Source organism: Macrobrachium nipponense, chromosome 43 (assembly GCF_015104395.2).
Source record: "Macrobrachium nipponense isolate FS-2020 chromosome 43, ASM1510439v2, whole genome shotgun sequence".
NCBI lineage: Eukaryota > Metazoa > Arthropoda > Malacostraca > Decapoda > Palaemonidae > Macrobrachium > Macrobrachium nipponense.
The window spans coordinates 17909137-17922862 of NC_061104.1; the positions used below are offsets into that span (position 1 = coordinate 17909137).

Consider the following 13726-nt stretch of genomic DNA (forward strand, 5'->3'; position numbering starts at 1 on the left):
AACCAACACTCACCCTCAACCCCACCCCACCCTATTACCCCCCCCCCCCCTCCCCCCCAACCCTTGCGTTAGCTTTCCAGAATGCAAGTGGCATCGAGGGTGCCATTAAAGTTTCCCATAATCATCGCTTATTGTATTATTCTACAAAAGAACGAACTTCGTATCTGTTTCCAGCCAACGATTGAGCGCAGAGGAGAGGGTCAGCATCTACATGTTATTTGGCAGTTGAAGGTCCCATCTGACCGACGCAGAGTTACGACTATCGTTATTTTATTCAAATGCTGTACTACTTGCTGCGATGGTGTGCCAGTTGGTACATCCGTTTATTTTTTTATTAGTTTTATTTTTTATTTTTTGGGCATAGCAATGATGTCAATATATATATATATATATATATATATATATATATATATCTATATAATATATATATAAATAAATATATATATATATATATATATATATATGATATATATATATATACATATAATATACATACATACATAATACATAAACGATTGAATAACCAGTGCCCTCTCAACTTCGCCATTTCATCACACTTTTTTTGGATACGCTTGTCACTACAAAACCTGAAATCCAAAAGAAGAAGCAGATGAAGAAATTCTGACGCTATGGTCAGGTGGTTATCGTGAACTTGTTCGGATGTGCCGTATTTCGTGCTCGAATCCTGCGATTGGCGTCAATGTTTATTTAATTTGGATTTAATGTTGTGAATGGGATCGAGAAGTTAGGAGGCGTTGTGTGTAGTAAAATTAGTAAAATTCTACGTATATATATATATATATATATTATATATATATATATATATATATAATATATATATATATATATATATATATAATTACTAACGGGGAACCTCATGAAACTGGATGGTATCTGGCGGAGATATTTATTTAAACAAATGTTTATATACAAGCTCTCCTTGGGCTAATAACAGTCCTCATTGCCAAGAAAGCTTGTAATATTTTTTTAATGAATAAATCCTCTTGATACCATCCAGTTTCAATGAGGTCCGTTAGTAATTGCATTACTGCACAGAACAATTGTGTAAGTGATAAAGTTGATATATATATATATATATATATATATATATATATATATATATATATATGTATATATATATAATGGAAATCTATGTATGTATGTGTTTTTGTGTGAACTTCCTTTTTGGAATGCACTTGACTAGTATGTGACCCTAAATTAACTTTTGAGATTCTTAGAGTAAAGAGCCAGAACAGAGAGATTCCAAAACAGGACCAATATAGACTCGCAGATTCTACGCAACGCTCTTTTGGAACACTGAACCTTTCTTCATGTTTTGTGACCTGGGTAGTGTTTGCGCCACTTCCCTCAGGCAACTGCAGAAAGGGCGGTCTAAATCTATATAAATTTCTCAAGCATGCAACGCTTTTAACTTTCTAACGTCATTTCCAGTGAGCTGATTTCTCCTGATATCGAGGTCAACCCTTTTTTTCCGGATTCTGATGTAACTTTTGTCGAGATTATGTTAAGGCAACAGACTAAGATGTTCCTGTGCAAGAAACGCTTGCTTAACCTCCTTTTGTTATAAATATTTATTTTATTTATTTATTTTATTTTTTTTGTTACGCCAATTTTATAAATAAAATGATGAGGTTCTGATCATGTCCAGTCTCTCATCTGCGATATACTTTGAATAAAAAAAAATATTTAAACATATTTACTATGGGCCTCTTCAGTTTACCTTCACAGAACACTTTCAATAGCAGACCAGTAGGTCTAAAAGTCTTAGAATAGTTTTGACATTAGTGAAAGCATGCATCAGTTTCTCCCTCTCCCTTATTTATTTATTTATTTATTTATTTTATTATGTATTTGTTTGATATGATTTATTCAGGAAAAGGAATAAATTCATTCTTGTTTCAGGACATCGTTCGAAATTCTCCCTCGCTAATTTCATCAACCATAGGTGCTCTGTCACTGACCACCAGAAATATGGAAGAAAATATTTGATCTATGAGAAATGGCCAGGCATGACCAATCTTTCGGAAAAATAAATTACTTCCATTGGGGCAGCAGGCGGCGATATAAACATTGCTTCCTTTCAATTTTGTTTATGCGAATTAATTGGTGTATTTTGTTTGTGTCTATTAGGTGATGACCAATTACCAGTGTTTTTCAGCCCACGACCTTGGGATAGCATCTGGCCCAAAGCTGTGGTTGAGGATACACTCAAGGGCACTTTACCTAGATTAGTTATGTATTTATTTTTTATTATGTGTGTTCCATTTATGGTTATACGGTATTGATAATTATTTCTGCTTATGAAAATTAATGGTCCTTTGGTGCGTTCCATAAAATGTGTGATAAGTATGATGAGGCTCATGGTAAGAATGAAATTCAATTATGGAAATACTCTGCTAGAATTAGTTTATGATTTTAGTGAGTATTAGCATATGTATGGAATGTATGAATGTATTGTGTGAGCGATTTACTCGGTACTACGAAGCTCTTAAATTTGAAACATATATTATAGGAGTATTACGAAGCTCTTAATATTAAATCGTGATTTTTAGGAGTATTACGAAGCTCGTAACTTTAAATCATGATTTTTTTATGAGTATTACGAAGCTTTTAACAATATATAATTATTTTTTAGGAGTATTACGAAGCTCCTAATTTTAAATGGTGATTTTTAGGAGTATTACGAAGCTCTTAATTTTAAATGTTGATTTTTAGGAGTATTACGAAGCTCTTAATTTTAAATTGATTTTTAGGAGTATCAAGAAGCTCTTAATTGTAGATTATGATTTTTTAGGATATTATCAAATATTTTGTCATTCTCTCAAGATTTACCTCAAATAATAATCCCCACCCAAACTCCACCCCACCCTACCACCACCACCATTCCTCGGCCACAGAAGCAGAGAGCAAAGAAAACAACAAAAAAGCAAAAAAAGTACCCCGTTCTGGCATAAAACCAACACACTGCAAGAAAACTAGCCTGATGGAATAATTGCCGTTTTCATATCCTCGACACGAGGCCTCGAATGTAAACTTGCTGGGCTTAAAAGAGGCGGGTGGGTACGTGGAAGGAGGTTGGGTGTCGGTGGGGGTAGGGCGGGTTTTGAGAAGGGGTTGACGGAGGGTAGGGGGGAGAGGGCAGTGTTCTCCACTCCTCAAAAGTCTATATTAATTGCCATATGCAAACAAAGGCATCCGGAAAGACAAACAGACTTCCTTTGTTGACCTTCGCCACAACCAATTCTCCTCCATGGGCCACACTCTCCCTCATAATGAATACCAAGTGAATACCAAGGCCAGTGACGAGAGAGAGAGAGAGAGAGAGAGAGAGCCCTAAGCACCATCAAGCTCGTGAAGAAAGAAAGAGAGAGAGAGAGAGAGTCCTAAGCAACATCAAGCTGGTAAGGATAGAGAGAGAGAGAGAGGGAGAGAGAATCCCAAGCAACATCAAGCTTGTAAGGACAGAAAGTAAGAGAGAGAGAGAGAGAAAGAGAGGAGAGAGAATCTTAAAGTAAACATCAAGCTGGTCAAGGACAGAGAGAGAGAGAGAGAAAGAAAGAGAGAGAGAGAGATTGGTCTAAGAATTTCTGCCTTTTTTTTTACATTAATTTAAACTAAATTTTTTGAAAATAGCAAAATTTAGGAACATTGTTTAAAAGAAGATATAGGAATTCGCCGCTCGGGAACTTTTTATTAAAGAACAGTAACTTTTGAAGTTAGCTATTTAAGTGGTTGATTCCAAAACGCTTGTAAAGTCTTTTATAGATGTTGATGAAAAAAAAAATGCTCTGGTTTTTTATACCGGATTATTAATTATAGAATCCATCCACCGAAGGAATTACATTTATCAGCTGTCATTGTTTTGGGGGTAACTAAGTGACGGAAGATTGCTTGCGCCCCTCTCTCTCTCTCTCTCTCTCTCTGGCTCTCTCTCTCTCTCTCTCTCAGACACACCTATATATATTATATATATATATATATATATAATATATATATTATATATATATATATATATATATATATACATATGTAATCTATGTATAAAGGGAAATAAAAAGTCTGAGAGTCCACAAACCATTTGCATACGAGCAGACTGACAAAAAGAGGAAAGAGGGTGATTAACAGGACGGTCGTTGCTTAAAAGGAACCGAAAGCAATTCCTTAATTGTCTCCCCTCGGGCGTCATAATGTGGTTCAAGTACGCAAACATCATTAAATATTCATTAACAAACCAAATGAAAACAAACATCGATGCTGGGAGTTCATTAGCATGTCGAAAAGTTGCTCTGGCGTTTTCAACTGGGAGATCAAGAAGAAGAAGAAGAGGAGGAGGAGATGGTGAGGGAATATAGTTCGTCAAAGAATAGATGGGAATGTTGAATAAGAAATTTTCATTGCTTACTCTTTAATTTTGTTTACTTCCTTCCCTACTTTTCTTCTTGTGTGCTCTCGTTCTTGTCTCTTCTCTCTATCTCTCTCTCGCTCTCTCTCTCTCTCTCTCTCCTCTCTAGGTAAAAATAGTCTCTTCATATCCTTGCTGCTTCCTTCTTGTTTGCTATCACGTATGTATAATACTCTCTCTCTCTCTCTCTCTCTCTCTCTCTCTCTCTCTCTCTCTCTCTCATATGTTTTCCTGTACTTCTTTACTTTTGTTTTTGTATTTCATATAATTATCTTCTGTAAAGTTATTTTAGAAGACTTTTTTTCATTTTGATGTGATAAATAGTTAGCAGTTTTGGATTGGTTTCCCTAAAGCTATTGTTCGTGTTTCAGTTTTTTCCTCTTAATTTCATGAAAAAACATGATAATGCTTCCAGGTCTTTGAACGTTCAAAATTCATGCAAATTTTTATGCTTTGCACAAGCAAATATTGGTAAATGAAGCACATTCATTTCACGTTTGACGTTATTTCGCGCAGAGGAATTTGATGGCTGGGTTATGAAGCGTAATCGTCATATATATAATTTAAGTAGCGTTTTTATGCCTCCTGAAATGGTCGTTTAAACATTAAACCGTAACATTAAAGGGACTTAATTAGGTTTTAAATGAAACAGAAGTAAAAGAGTCTTTTCAAATTCCCGGCATTTTGTGAATCTTTAATGTTTGATTATTAACTGAAGGTTAAAAGAAGAGTTGTCAGGCCTACACGGAAAGCATCCCAAGAAAGACAGGTATTGTATTATTTTTCAACATTTTGTTCCATCAAACATTCATGCACTTGGTCCGTTGATGCTAAAGTATTGCTCTCTTGTAGCGGAAGAAGGCTGCAACATTGGCTCTAAATAATCAAACAGGTTAAGGGTGGTAACAATATTCATTTTATCAGACAGTAAGTGGTAGTGAGGCCGCAATTCAAAAGATCAATTGGCCGTTTCAGTAACTGGGGTATTATTCTGGAGCAACAGCATCCTGCCCTCTGAGCTTCCTCCGTTTTTAGTTTCACCCTCTTCCAAGTAATCCAAGTTAAGTATACCTTAGCTTAACCAGACCACTGAGCTGATTGATAACTCTCCTAGGGCCGGCCCAAAGGATCGGATTTTTATTTACGTGGATAGGAACCAATTGGTTGCTTGGCAACGGGACCTACAGCTTATTGTGGGATTCGAACCACGTTATATAGAGGAATGAATTTCTAATCACCAGATATAAATTCCCCTGATTGCGCGTTGGATTCTGCTTCTATTTACACTTGCTTCTGCTCCTGCTTCACCATCTGCTTCTATTTCTGCTTAAGCTTCTGTTTCACCTTGTGCTTCTGTTTCAGCTTCTACTTCTATTTCACAATCTTACTCTGCTTCACCTTCTGCTTTATTTCACCTTCTACTTCTGCTTCACCTTTTGCTTCTATTTCACCTTCTACTTCTGCTTCACCTTTTGCTTCTATTTCACTTTCTACTTCTGCTTCACCTTCTGCTTCTATTTCACCTTCTACTTCTGCTTCACCTTCTACTTCTATTTCACCTTCTACTTCTGCTTCACTTTCTGCTTCTATTTCACCTTCTACTTCTGCTTCACCTACTGCTTCTATTTCACCTTCTTCTGCTTCACCTCTGATTCTATTTCACCTTTATTCGCTTCACCTTCTGCTTCTATCACCTTCTACTTCTGCTTCACCTTCTCGCATATCTGATTTCACCTTCTACTTGCTGACTTCAACCTTGCGCTCTCCATTTCAACCTTCTACTTCTGCTTCACCTTCTGCTTCTATTTCACCTTCTACTTCTGCTTCACCTTCTGCTTCTATTTCACCTTCTACTTCTGCTTCACCTTCTGCTTCTATTTCACCTTCTGATTCGCTGTCACCATTATGCTCGTATTTCACTGATTTTCTACAATTCTGCTTCACCTTCTGATCTTCTATTTCACCTTATACTTCTGCTTCAACTTTTTGCTTTCTATTTCACCTTCTATTCTCGCTTCACTTTCCTGTTCTATTTAAACCTTGTCTACTTTCTGCCTTCACCTTCTGCTTTTCTTTACCTTTACTTCCTTGCTTCTCGCTTCACCCTTGTTGCTTCTAGTTTCACCTTCTACCTTCGTGCTTCACCTTCTGCTTTCCTATTTTTCACCTTCGGCTTCTGTTTCACCTTTCTACTTTCTGCTTCACCCTTGACTGCTTCTAGTTTCACCTTCTTTCTGCTTGCAACTTCTGCTTCTATTCCACCTTTACTTCTGCTTTAACCTTCGCTTTTATTTCACTTCTACTTCGCTTATCTTTCTGCTTCTATTTGACTTTATACCTTCTGCTTTGCAACCTTCTTGCTTCTATTTCACCTTCTTCCTTCTGCTTCAACTTTCTTGCTTTCTATTTCCACCTTCTACTTATGCCTTCACCCTTCTGCTTTTATTGCACCTTTACTTTCTGATTCACCTTTTTCTGCTTCTATTCACTTCTACTTCTGCTTTTCCGCCTTCTGCTTTCTATTTGACCTTTCTCCTTCTGCTTAAACTTCTTCATTCCCCTTTCTACTTCATGCTTCTGCTTTCACCTTCTTCCTAATTTCACCTTCGCTTCTGCTTACTTTTGTTTCTATTTATCACCTTCTACCTTCTGCTTCACCTTCTGCTTCTTATTTCAACCGTTCTAGCTTCTTGCGTTCACCTTTCTGGGCTTCTATTTCAACCTTCCTACTTCTGCTTCGCCTTCTGGCTTCTATGTTCACCTTCTAATTCCTTGTCTTTACCTTTTGGTTTCTTAATTTCAAACCTTATACTTCTGCTTCTATTTCACTTTCTTACTTCTGCTTCACCTTTGGTCTCTATTCACTTCACCTTCTGCTTCACCTCTTGATTCTATTTTCCATTTCTACTTCTGCTTTCACCTTCTTTGCTTTCTATTTCACCCATTCTACCTTTCTGCTTTAACCTTGTGCTTCTATTTCACCTTTCCTACTTTCTGCCTTGTCTGCTTAAACCTTTCTGCTTTCTATTTCACCCTTCTACTTCTGGCTTCACCATTCCTGCTTTAATTTCACCTTCTACTTCTGCTTAACTTTGTTCCATTTCCACTTTCTACTTCTCCGCTTTCACCTTTTCTGCGTTTCATTAATTTCCCCTCTCACCTTCTGCTTTTACCTTTGGCTTTCTATTTCAACTTTCTACTTTGCATCACCTTCGCTTCAATTTCACTTCCTAACTTTGCTTCACTTTCAGCTTTCTATTTCACCTTTCTACTTCTTTGCCTTCTGCTTCCACCTTGTCTGCTTCTGTTTAACTTTCGAATTCTTTCTTAACCTTCTGCTTCTATTTTCACCTTCTACTTATGCTTTACTTTCTGTGCTATTTCACCTTCTACTTCTGCTTGCTACCTTCTTGGTCCTTATTCACTTTCACCTTTCTGCTTCTGCTTCACCTTTGCTGTTCATATTTTCACCTTCTACTTCTGCTTCACCTTCTGCTTCTATTTCACCTTCTACTTCTGCTTCACCTTCTGCTTCTAATTTGACCTTCTACCTTTATGCTTCACTTCTTCTGCTTTCTCTTTCACCTTCTACTTTGTGTTTCTTGCTTCAACCTTCTGCTTCCTATTTCAACCGTTCTGACCTTCTGCTTCACCTTCTGCTTTCTTATTTCCCCCTTTTTTCCTTATACTTCTGCTTCACATTCGCTTCATTTCCACCTCTGCCTTCTATTTCAACCTCGTTAATTATGCTTCACCTTTCTGATTCTTATCACCTTCTACTTCTGCTTCTGCTTCACCCTTCTGCTTCTATTTCACCATTCTACTTTTTAATGCTTACCCTTTTCTGCCTTCCTATTTCACCTTAATACTTCTGCTTCCACCTTCTGCTTCTATTTCCACCTTCTACTTGCTTCTGCTTCACCTTCCGTTTGCTTCTATTTCCACCCTTACTTCTGCTTCACCCTTCTTGCTTCTATTTACCAATTCCTTACTCTGCTTTGCTTCACCTTTCCTGCTTCTGAATTTCAACCTTTACTTCTGCTTTACCTTCTGGCTTCTATTTCCAACCTTCTACTTCATGCTTCACCTTCTGCTTCTTATTTCACCTTCTGCTTCTGATTCAACTTCTGATTCGCTTCACCTTTATGCTTCTATTTCACCTTCTACTTCGCTTCACCTTCTGCTTCTTTCACCTTCAATTCTGCTTTTGATTTCCACCTTCTGCTTCTATTTCACCTTCTTCTGCTTCTATTTCACCTTCTACTTCTGCTTTTGCTTCACCTTCTGCTTCTATTTCACCTTCTACTTCTGCTTTACCTTCTGCTTCTATTTCACCTTCTTCTTCTGCTTCACCTTCTGCTTCTATTTCACCTTCTACTTCTGCTTCACCTTCTGCTTCTATTTCACCTTCTACTTCTGCTTCACCTTCTGCTTCTATTTCACCTTCTGCTTCTATTTCAACCTTCTACTTCTGCTTCACCTTCTGCTTCTATTTCACCTTCTACTTCTTGCTTCACCTTCTTCTTCTATTTCCACCTTCTACTTCTCTTCTGCCTTTCAACCTTTCTGCTTCTATTTCCACCTTTCTAATATCTGCGTCACATTTCTTCTTCTAATTTCCACTTCTACTTCTGCTTTACCTTCTGCTTCTATTTCACCTTCTACTTCTGCTTCACCTTCTGCTTCTATTTCACCTTCTACTTCTGCTTCACCTTCTGCTTCTATTTCCCCTTCTTCTACTCTTTTCTGCTGCTTCCCTTCTGCTTCTATTCACCTTCTTCTCGCTTCACCTTTCCTGCTTCTTATTCCACCTTCTACCTCTGCTTCTGCTTCACCTTCTGCTTTTATTTTACCTACTTCTGCTTCATCTTCTACTTCTATTTCACTTTCTACTTCTGCTTCACCTTCTGCTTCTATTTCACCTTCTACTTCTGCTTCACCTTCTGCTTCTATTTCACCTTCTACTTCTGCTTCACCTTCTGCTTCTATTTCACCTTCTACTTCTGCTTCTGCTTCACCTTCTGCTTCTATTTCACCTTCTACTTCTGCTTCACCTTCTGCTTCTATTTCACCTTCTACTTCTGCTTCACCTTCTGCTTCTATTTCACCTTCTACTTCTGCTTGTTCGACCTTTCTGCTTCTAATTTCCACCTTCTACTTCCTGCTTCTGCTTCACCTTCTGCTTCTATTTCACCTTCTACTTCTGCTTCACCCTTCTGCTTCTATTTCACTTTCTACTTCTGCTTCACCTTCTGCTTCTATTTCACCTTCTACTTCTGCTTCACCTTCTGCTTCTATTTCACTTTCCACTTCTGCTTTACCTTATGCTTTTATTTCACCTTCAGCTTCTATTTCACCTTTTACTTCTGCTTCACCTTCTGCTTCTATTTCACCCTCTACTTCTGCTTCTGCTTCACCTTCTGCTTCTATTTCACCTTCTACTTCTGCTTCACCTTTTGTTTCTATTTCACCTTCTACTTCTGCTTCACCTTCTGCTTCTATTTCACCTTCTACTTCTGCTTCACCTTCTGCTTCTATTTCACCTTCTACTTCTGCTTCACCTTCTGCTTCTATTTCACCTTCTACTTCTGCTTCTGCTTCACCTTCTGCTTCTATTTCAACCTCTACTTCTGCTTCACCTTCTGCTTCTATTTCACATTCACGTCTGCTTCAACCTTCTGCTTCTATTTTCTACTTTCTATTTCTGCTATCACCTTTCTGCTTCTATTTCACCTTCTACTTCTTTACTGCTTTACCTTTCTGCTTCTATTCACACCTTCTACTTCTGCTTCACCTTCGCTTCTATTTCACCTTCGTACCTTCTGCTTTATTTCACCTCTGCTTCTATTTTCACCTTCTACTTTCTTGCGTCCTTGCTTCCCTTCGCTTCTTCAACCTCGACGTTTCTGCTTCACCTTTCTGCTTTTCTATTTTCACCTTCTACTTCTGCCTTCACTTCGGCTTCTTTATTTCACCTTCTGGCTTCTATTTTCACCTTCTACGTCTGCTTCACTTCTGCTTCTTATTTCAACCCTTCTAACTTCTTTGCTTCACCTTCCCTGCTTTTATTTTCAACCTTCTACTTTTCTGCTTCCGGCTTCACCTTCTGCTTCTATTTCACCTTCTACTTCTGCATTCACATTCTTGCTTCTATTTCAACCTTCTACCTTCCTGCTTACCTTCTGCTTTCATTTCACCTTCTACCTTTTCTGCTGCTTTTCACCTTCTGCTTTCTATTTCACCCTTTCCACTACTTCTTTTGCTTATCACCTTTTCTGCTTCTATTTCACCTTTCTACTTCTGCTTCACCTTCTGCTTCTATTGCACCTTCTTCTTGCTTCACCTTTCTGCTTCTGTTTTTCACCTTCTACCTTTTTCATCTACTTCTGCTTCACCTTTCTGCTTTTTTTATTTTGCCTACTTCTGCTTTCGCTCACCTTCTACTTCTATTTTCACCTTCTACTTTCTGCTTCACCTTCTGCTTCTATTTCACTTTCTACTTCTTGCTTCACTTCTGCTTTAATTCACTTCTACTTCTGCTTCACACTATTCAGCTTCTATTTTTCACCTTCTACTTTCTGCTTCTGCTTCCCACCCTTCTGCTTTTCTATTTTCAACCTTCTACTACTTCTGCTTCTTCTTGCTTCACCTTCTGCTTCTATTTCACCTACTTCTGCTTCACCTTCTGCTTCTATTTCACCTTTCTTACTTTCTTGCTTCACCTTCTGCTTTCTATTTTCACCTTTCTATTTTCTGCTTCTGCTTCACTTCTGCTTCTATTTCAACCTTCTACTTCTGCTTCAACCTTCTTGCTTCTTATTTCATTCTACTTCTGCTTCACCTTCTGCTTCTATTTCAAACCCTTCTACTTCTGGCTCACCTTCTGCTTCTATTTCACTTTCTTACTTCTGCTTTACTCACCCCTTTTCTGCTTCATTTTTTCACCTTTTTTCTACTTCTGCTTCACCTCTGCTTCTATTTCAACCTTTTACTTCTCTTTCACTTCTGCTTCTATTTTCAACCTTCTACGTCCTTGCTTCTGCTTCTTTGCCACCTTCTGCCTTTCACCTTTCTGCTTTCCCCCCTATTTCCAACCTTTTACTTCTGCTTTTCACCTTCTTCTCGCTTCTATTTCCACCCCTTTCTTTATTTTCTTGCTTTTGCTTCCACCCTTCTGCTTCTAATTTTCACCCCTTTCTACTTCGCTTTTTTCACCTTCTGCTTGTATTTTCACCCTTCTAACTTCGCTTTACCTTTCTGGCTTTCTATTTTCAACTTTCTTCTTCGGGCTTCTGCTTCACCTTGCTTGCCTTCTTAATTTTTCAAACCTTCTACTTCTTGCTTCCCACCTTTCTGGCTTGTTTCATTTCTTCGCCTTCAACCTTTCTTGCTTTTCTGCTTCAACCTTCTGCTTGCTTAATTTTCTCGCCTATTCTGCTTTCAACCCTTCTTTGCCTTCTATTTCCCCAAACCTTCTACTTTCTGCCCTTTCCACCCTTTTCTGTTTCTAATTTCACCTTTTTTCTTATTTCGTTGCTTTTCAACACCCCTTCTGCTTCTTAATTTTTTCACCTTCTACTTTCTTGCTTTTTTTTGAACCTTCTGCCTTTCTATTTTCCAACCTTCTACTTCTGGCCTTCACCTTTTTTTGTTTCTTTTTTTTCCCCTTTTTTTTTTGCTTTCTTAATTTTCCACCCTTTTCTACTTCTGCTTTTCACCTTTGCTTTTCTATTTTCCAACCCTTCTTTTATTTCTTTCTGTCTGCTTCACCTTCTGCTTTCTGGTTTTTCAACCTTCTACCTTCTTTCTTTCCACCTTCTTCTTGACCTTCTTATTTTCACCCTTCTACTTCGGCTTACCCTTTCTTGGCTTCCTTATTTTCCACCCTTTCCCAACTTCTGCTTTACCTTTCCTGCTTTTCATTTTCACCTTCTTACCGTTCTGCTTTTCTTTGGCTTTTCACCTTCTGCCTTCTATTTTCCCACCCTTCTAACTTCTTGCTTTCCAACCTTCTGGCTTTCTTATTTCCCAACCTTCTTACTTTCTGCTTTCACTTTCCTTGCCTTTTATTTTCACCTTCTACTTTTCTGCTTACCTTTCTGCCTTTCCTATTTTCCACCTTTTTCTACTTCGGCTTTCTGGGCTTCCCACCTTTCTGCTTTCTATTTTCAAAAAACCTTCTTAAACTTCTGCTTCCACCCTTTCTTGCTTTTCTATTTTCACTTTCTTAACTTTTCTTTGTTTGCTTTAACCTTTCGGCTTCTTATTTTCAACCCTTTCTTACCTTGTTGTTTCAAAAACCTTCCTGCTTCTGTTTTCCACCTTTCTGCTTTCTGTTTTCCACCCTTTCTGCTTCTGGTTCTTTTCTGCTTCACCTTTCTGTATCTAATTTCACCAATTCTAACTTAACTTGCTTTAAACCTTTCTGCTTCTATTTTCCCACCTTTCTACTTCTGCTTTCACCTTTCTTGGGATTTTTTTTCCTTTTTCTATTTTTTTTTCCACCCTTTTTCTTAACTTTCTGCTTTCTGCTTTTTTCCACCTTCTGCCTTTCTTAATTTTTCACCTTTTCTACTTCTTAAACTTTTCCACCTTCTGCCTTGTTCTATTTTCCACACCTTTTCTTAACCTTTCTGCTTTTCAAACCCTTCTGCTTTCTAATTTTTTTCCCCACCTTCTACTTTCTGGCTTTCTGCCCTTCACCTTTCTGCCCCTTCTTTTTTTCAAACCTTCTACTTTTCCTGCTTTCACCTTCTGCCTTTCTATTTCCACCTTTCTACTTTCTGCTTCCACCTTTTCTGCTTCTAAAACAAAAAATTTTTTTTTTTTTTTTCACCTTCTGCCTTTTCTATTTCAACCTTCTACTTTTTCTGGGCCTTCCCACCTTTCTGCTTTCTTATTTCCCACCTTCTACTTCTGCTTCCACCCTTTCTGCTTTTTATCTTTCACCTTCTACTTCTGCTTCTGGCTTCACCTTCTGCTTCTATTTCAAACCCTTTCTTACTTCTGCTTCCACAATTCTGCTTTCTTTAAATTTCACCTTTCTACTTCTGCTTTACCTTCTTGATTTCTATTTTTCACCCTTTTTCTAACTTCTGCTTCTACTTCTGCTTTCTAGTTCACACTACTTTTCTCTTGCTTCACCTTCTGCTTCTATTTCACCTTCTATTACTTCTGCTTCTTCCTCCGCTTTCTTATTTCACTTCACTTCTGCTTTTACAAATTTATTTCACCTTCTCTTTGCTTCCACCTTTTCTTGCTTCTTGTTTTCCACCTTCTACCTTTCTGATTTCTGCTTCCACC

At 37.8% G+C, this 13726-nt stretch overlaps 1 protein-coding gene across 1 annotated transcript; it reads right to left on the minus strand.

The window, feature by feature from the left end:
- Positions 1-6193: 6193 nt before the first annotated feature.
- On the minus strand, positions 6194-10615 carry LOC135213834 (sodium/potassium/calcium exchanger 1-like). The gene is made up of 7 exons (XM_064247938.1): positions 10603-10615; positions 9967-10071; positions 9763-9876; positions 9214-9540; positions 8642-8875; positions 7855-7957; positions 6194-6317 (listed from the first exon to the last, which is right to left on the minus strand). The coding sequence occupies exons 1-7, from the start codon at positions 10613-10615 to the stop codon at positions 6194-6196; spliced, it is 1020 nt and encodes a 339-aa protein (XP_064104008.1).
- Positions 10616-13726: the final 3111 nt, after the last annotated feature.

Bases quoted from the DNA above. Each gene is read 5' to 3' on its own strand.
- LOC135213834 (XM_064247938.1), bottom strand. The intron at 9,877-9,966 runs GTGAAATAGAAG...TAGAAACAAAAG, and splicing joins AGGTGAAGCAGAAGTAGAAG to GTGAAGCAGAAGTAGAAGGT. The intron at 9,541-9,762 runs GTGAAATAAAAG...TCGAACAAGCAG, and splicing joins AGGTGAAATAGAAGCTGAAG to AAGTAGAAGGTGAAATAGAA.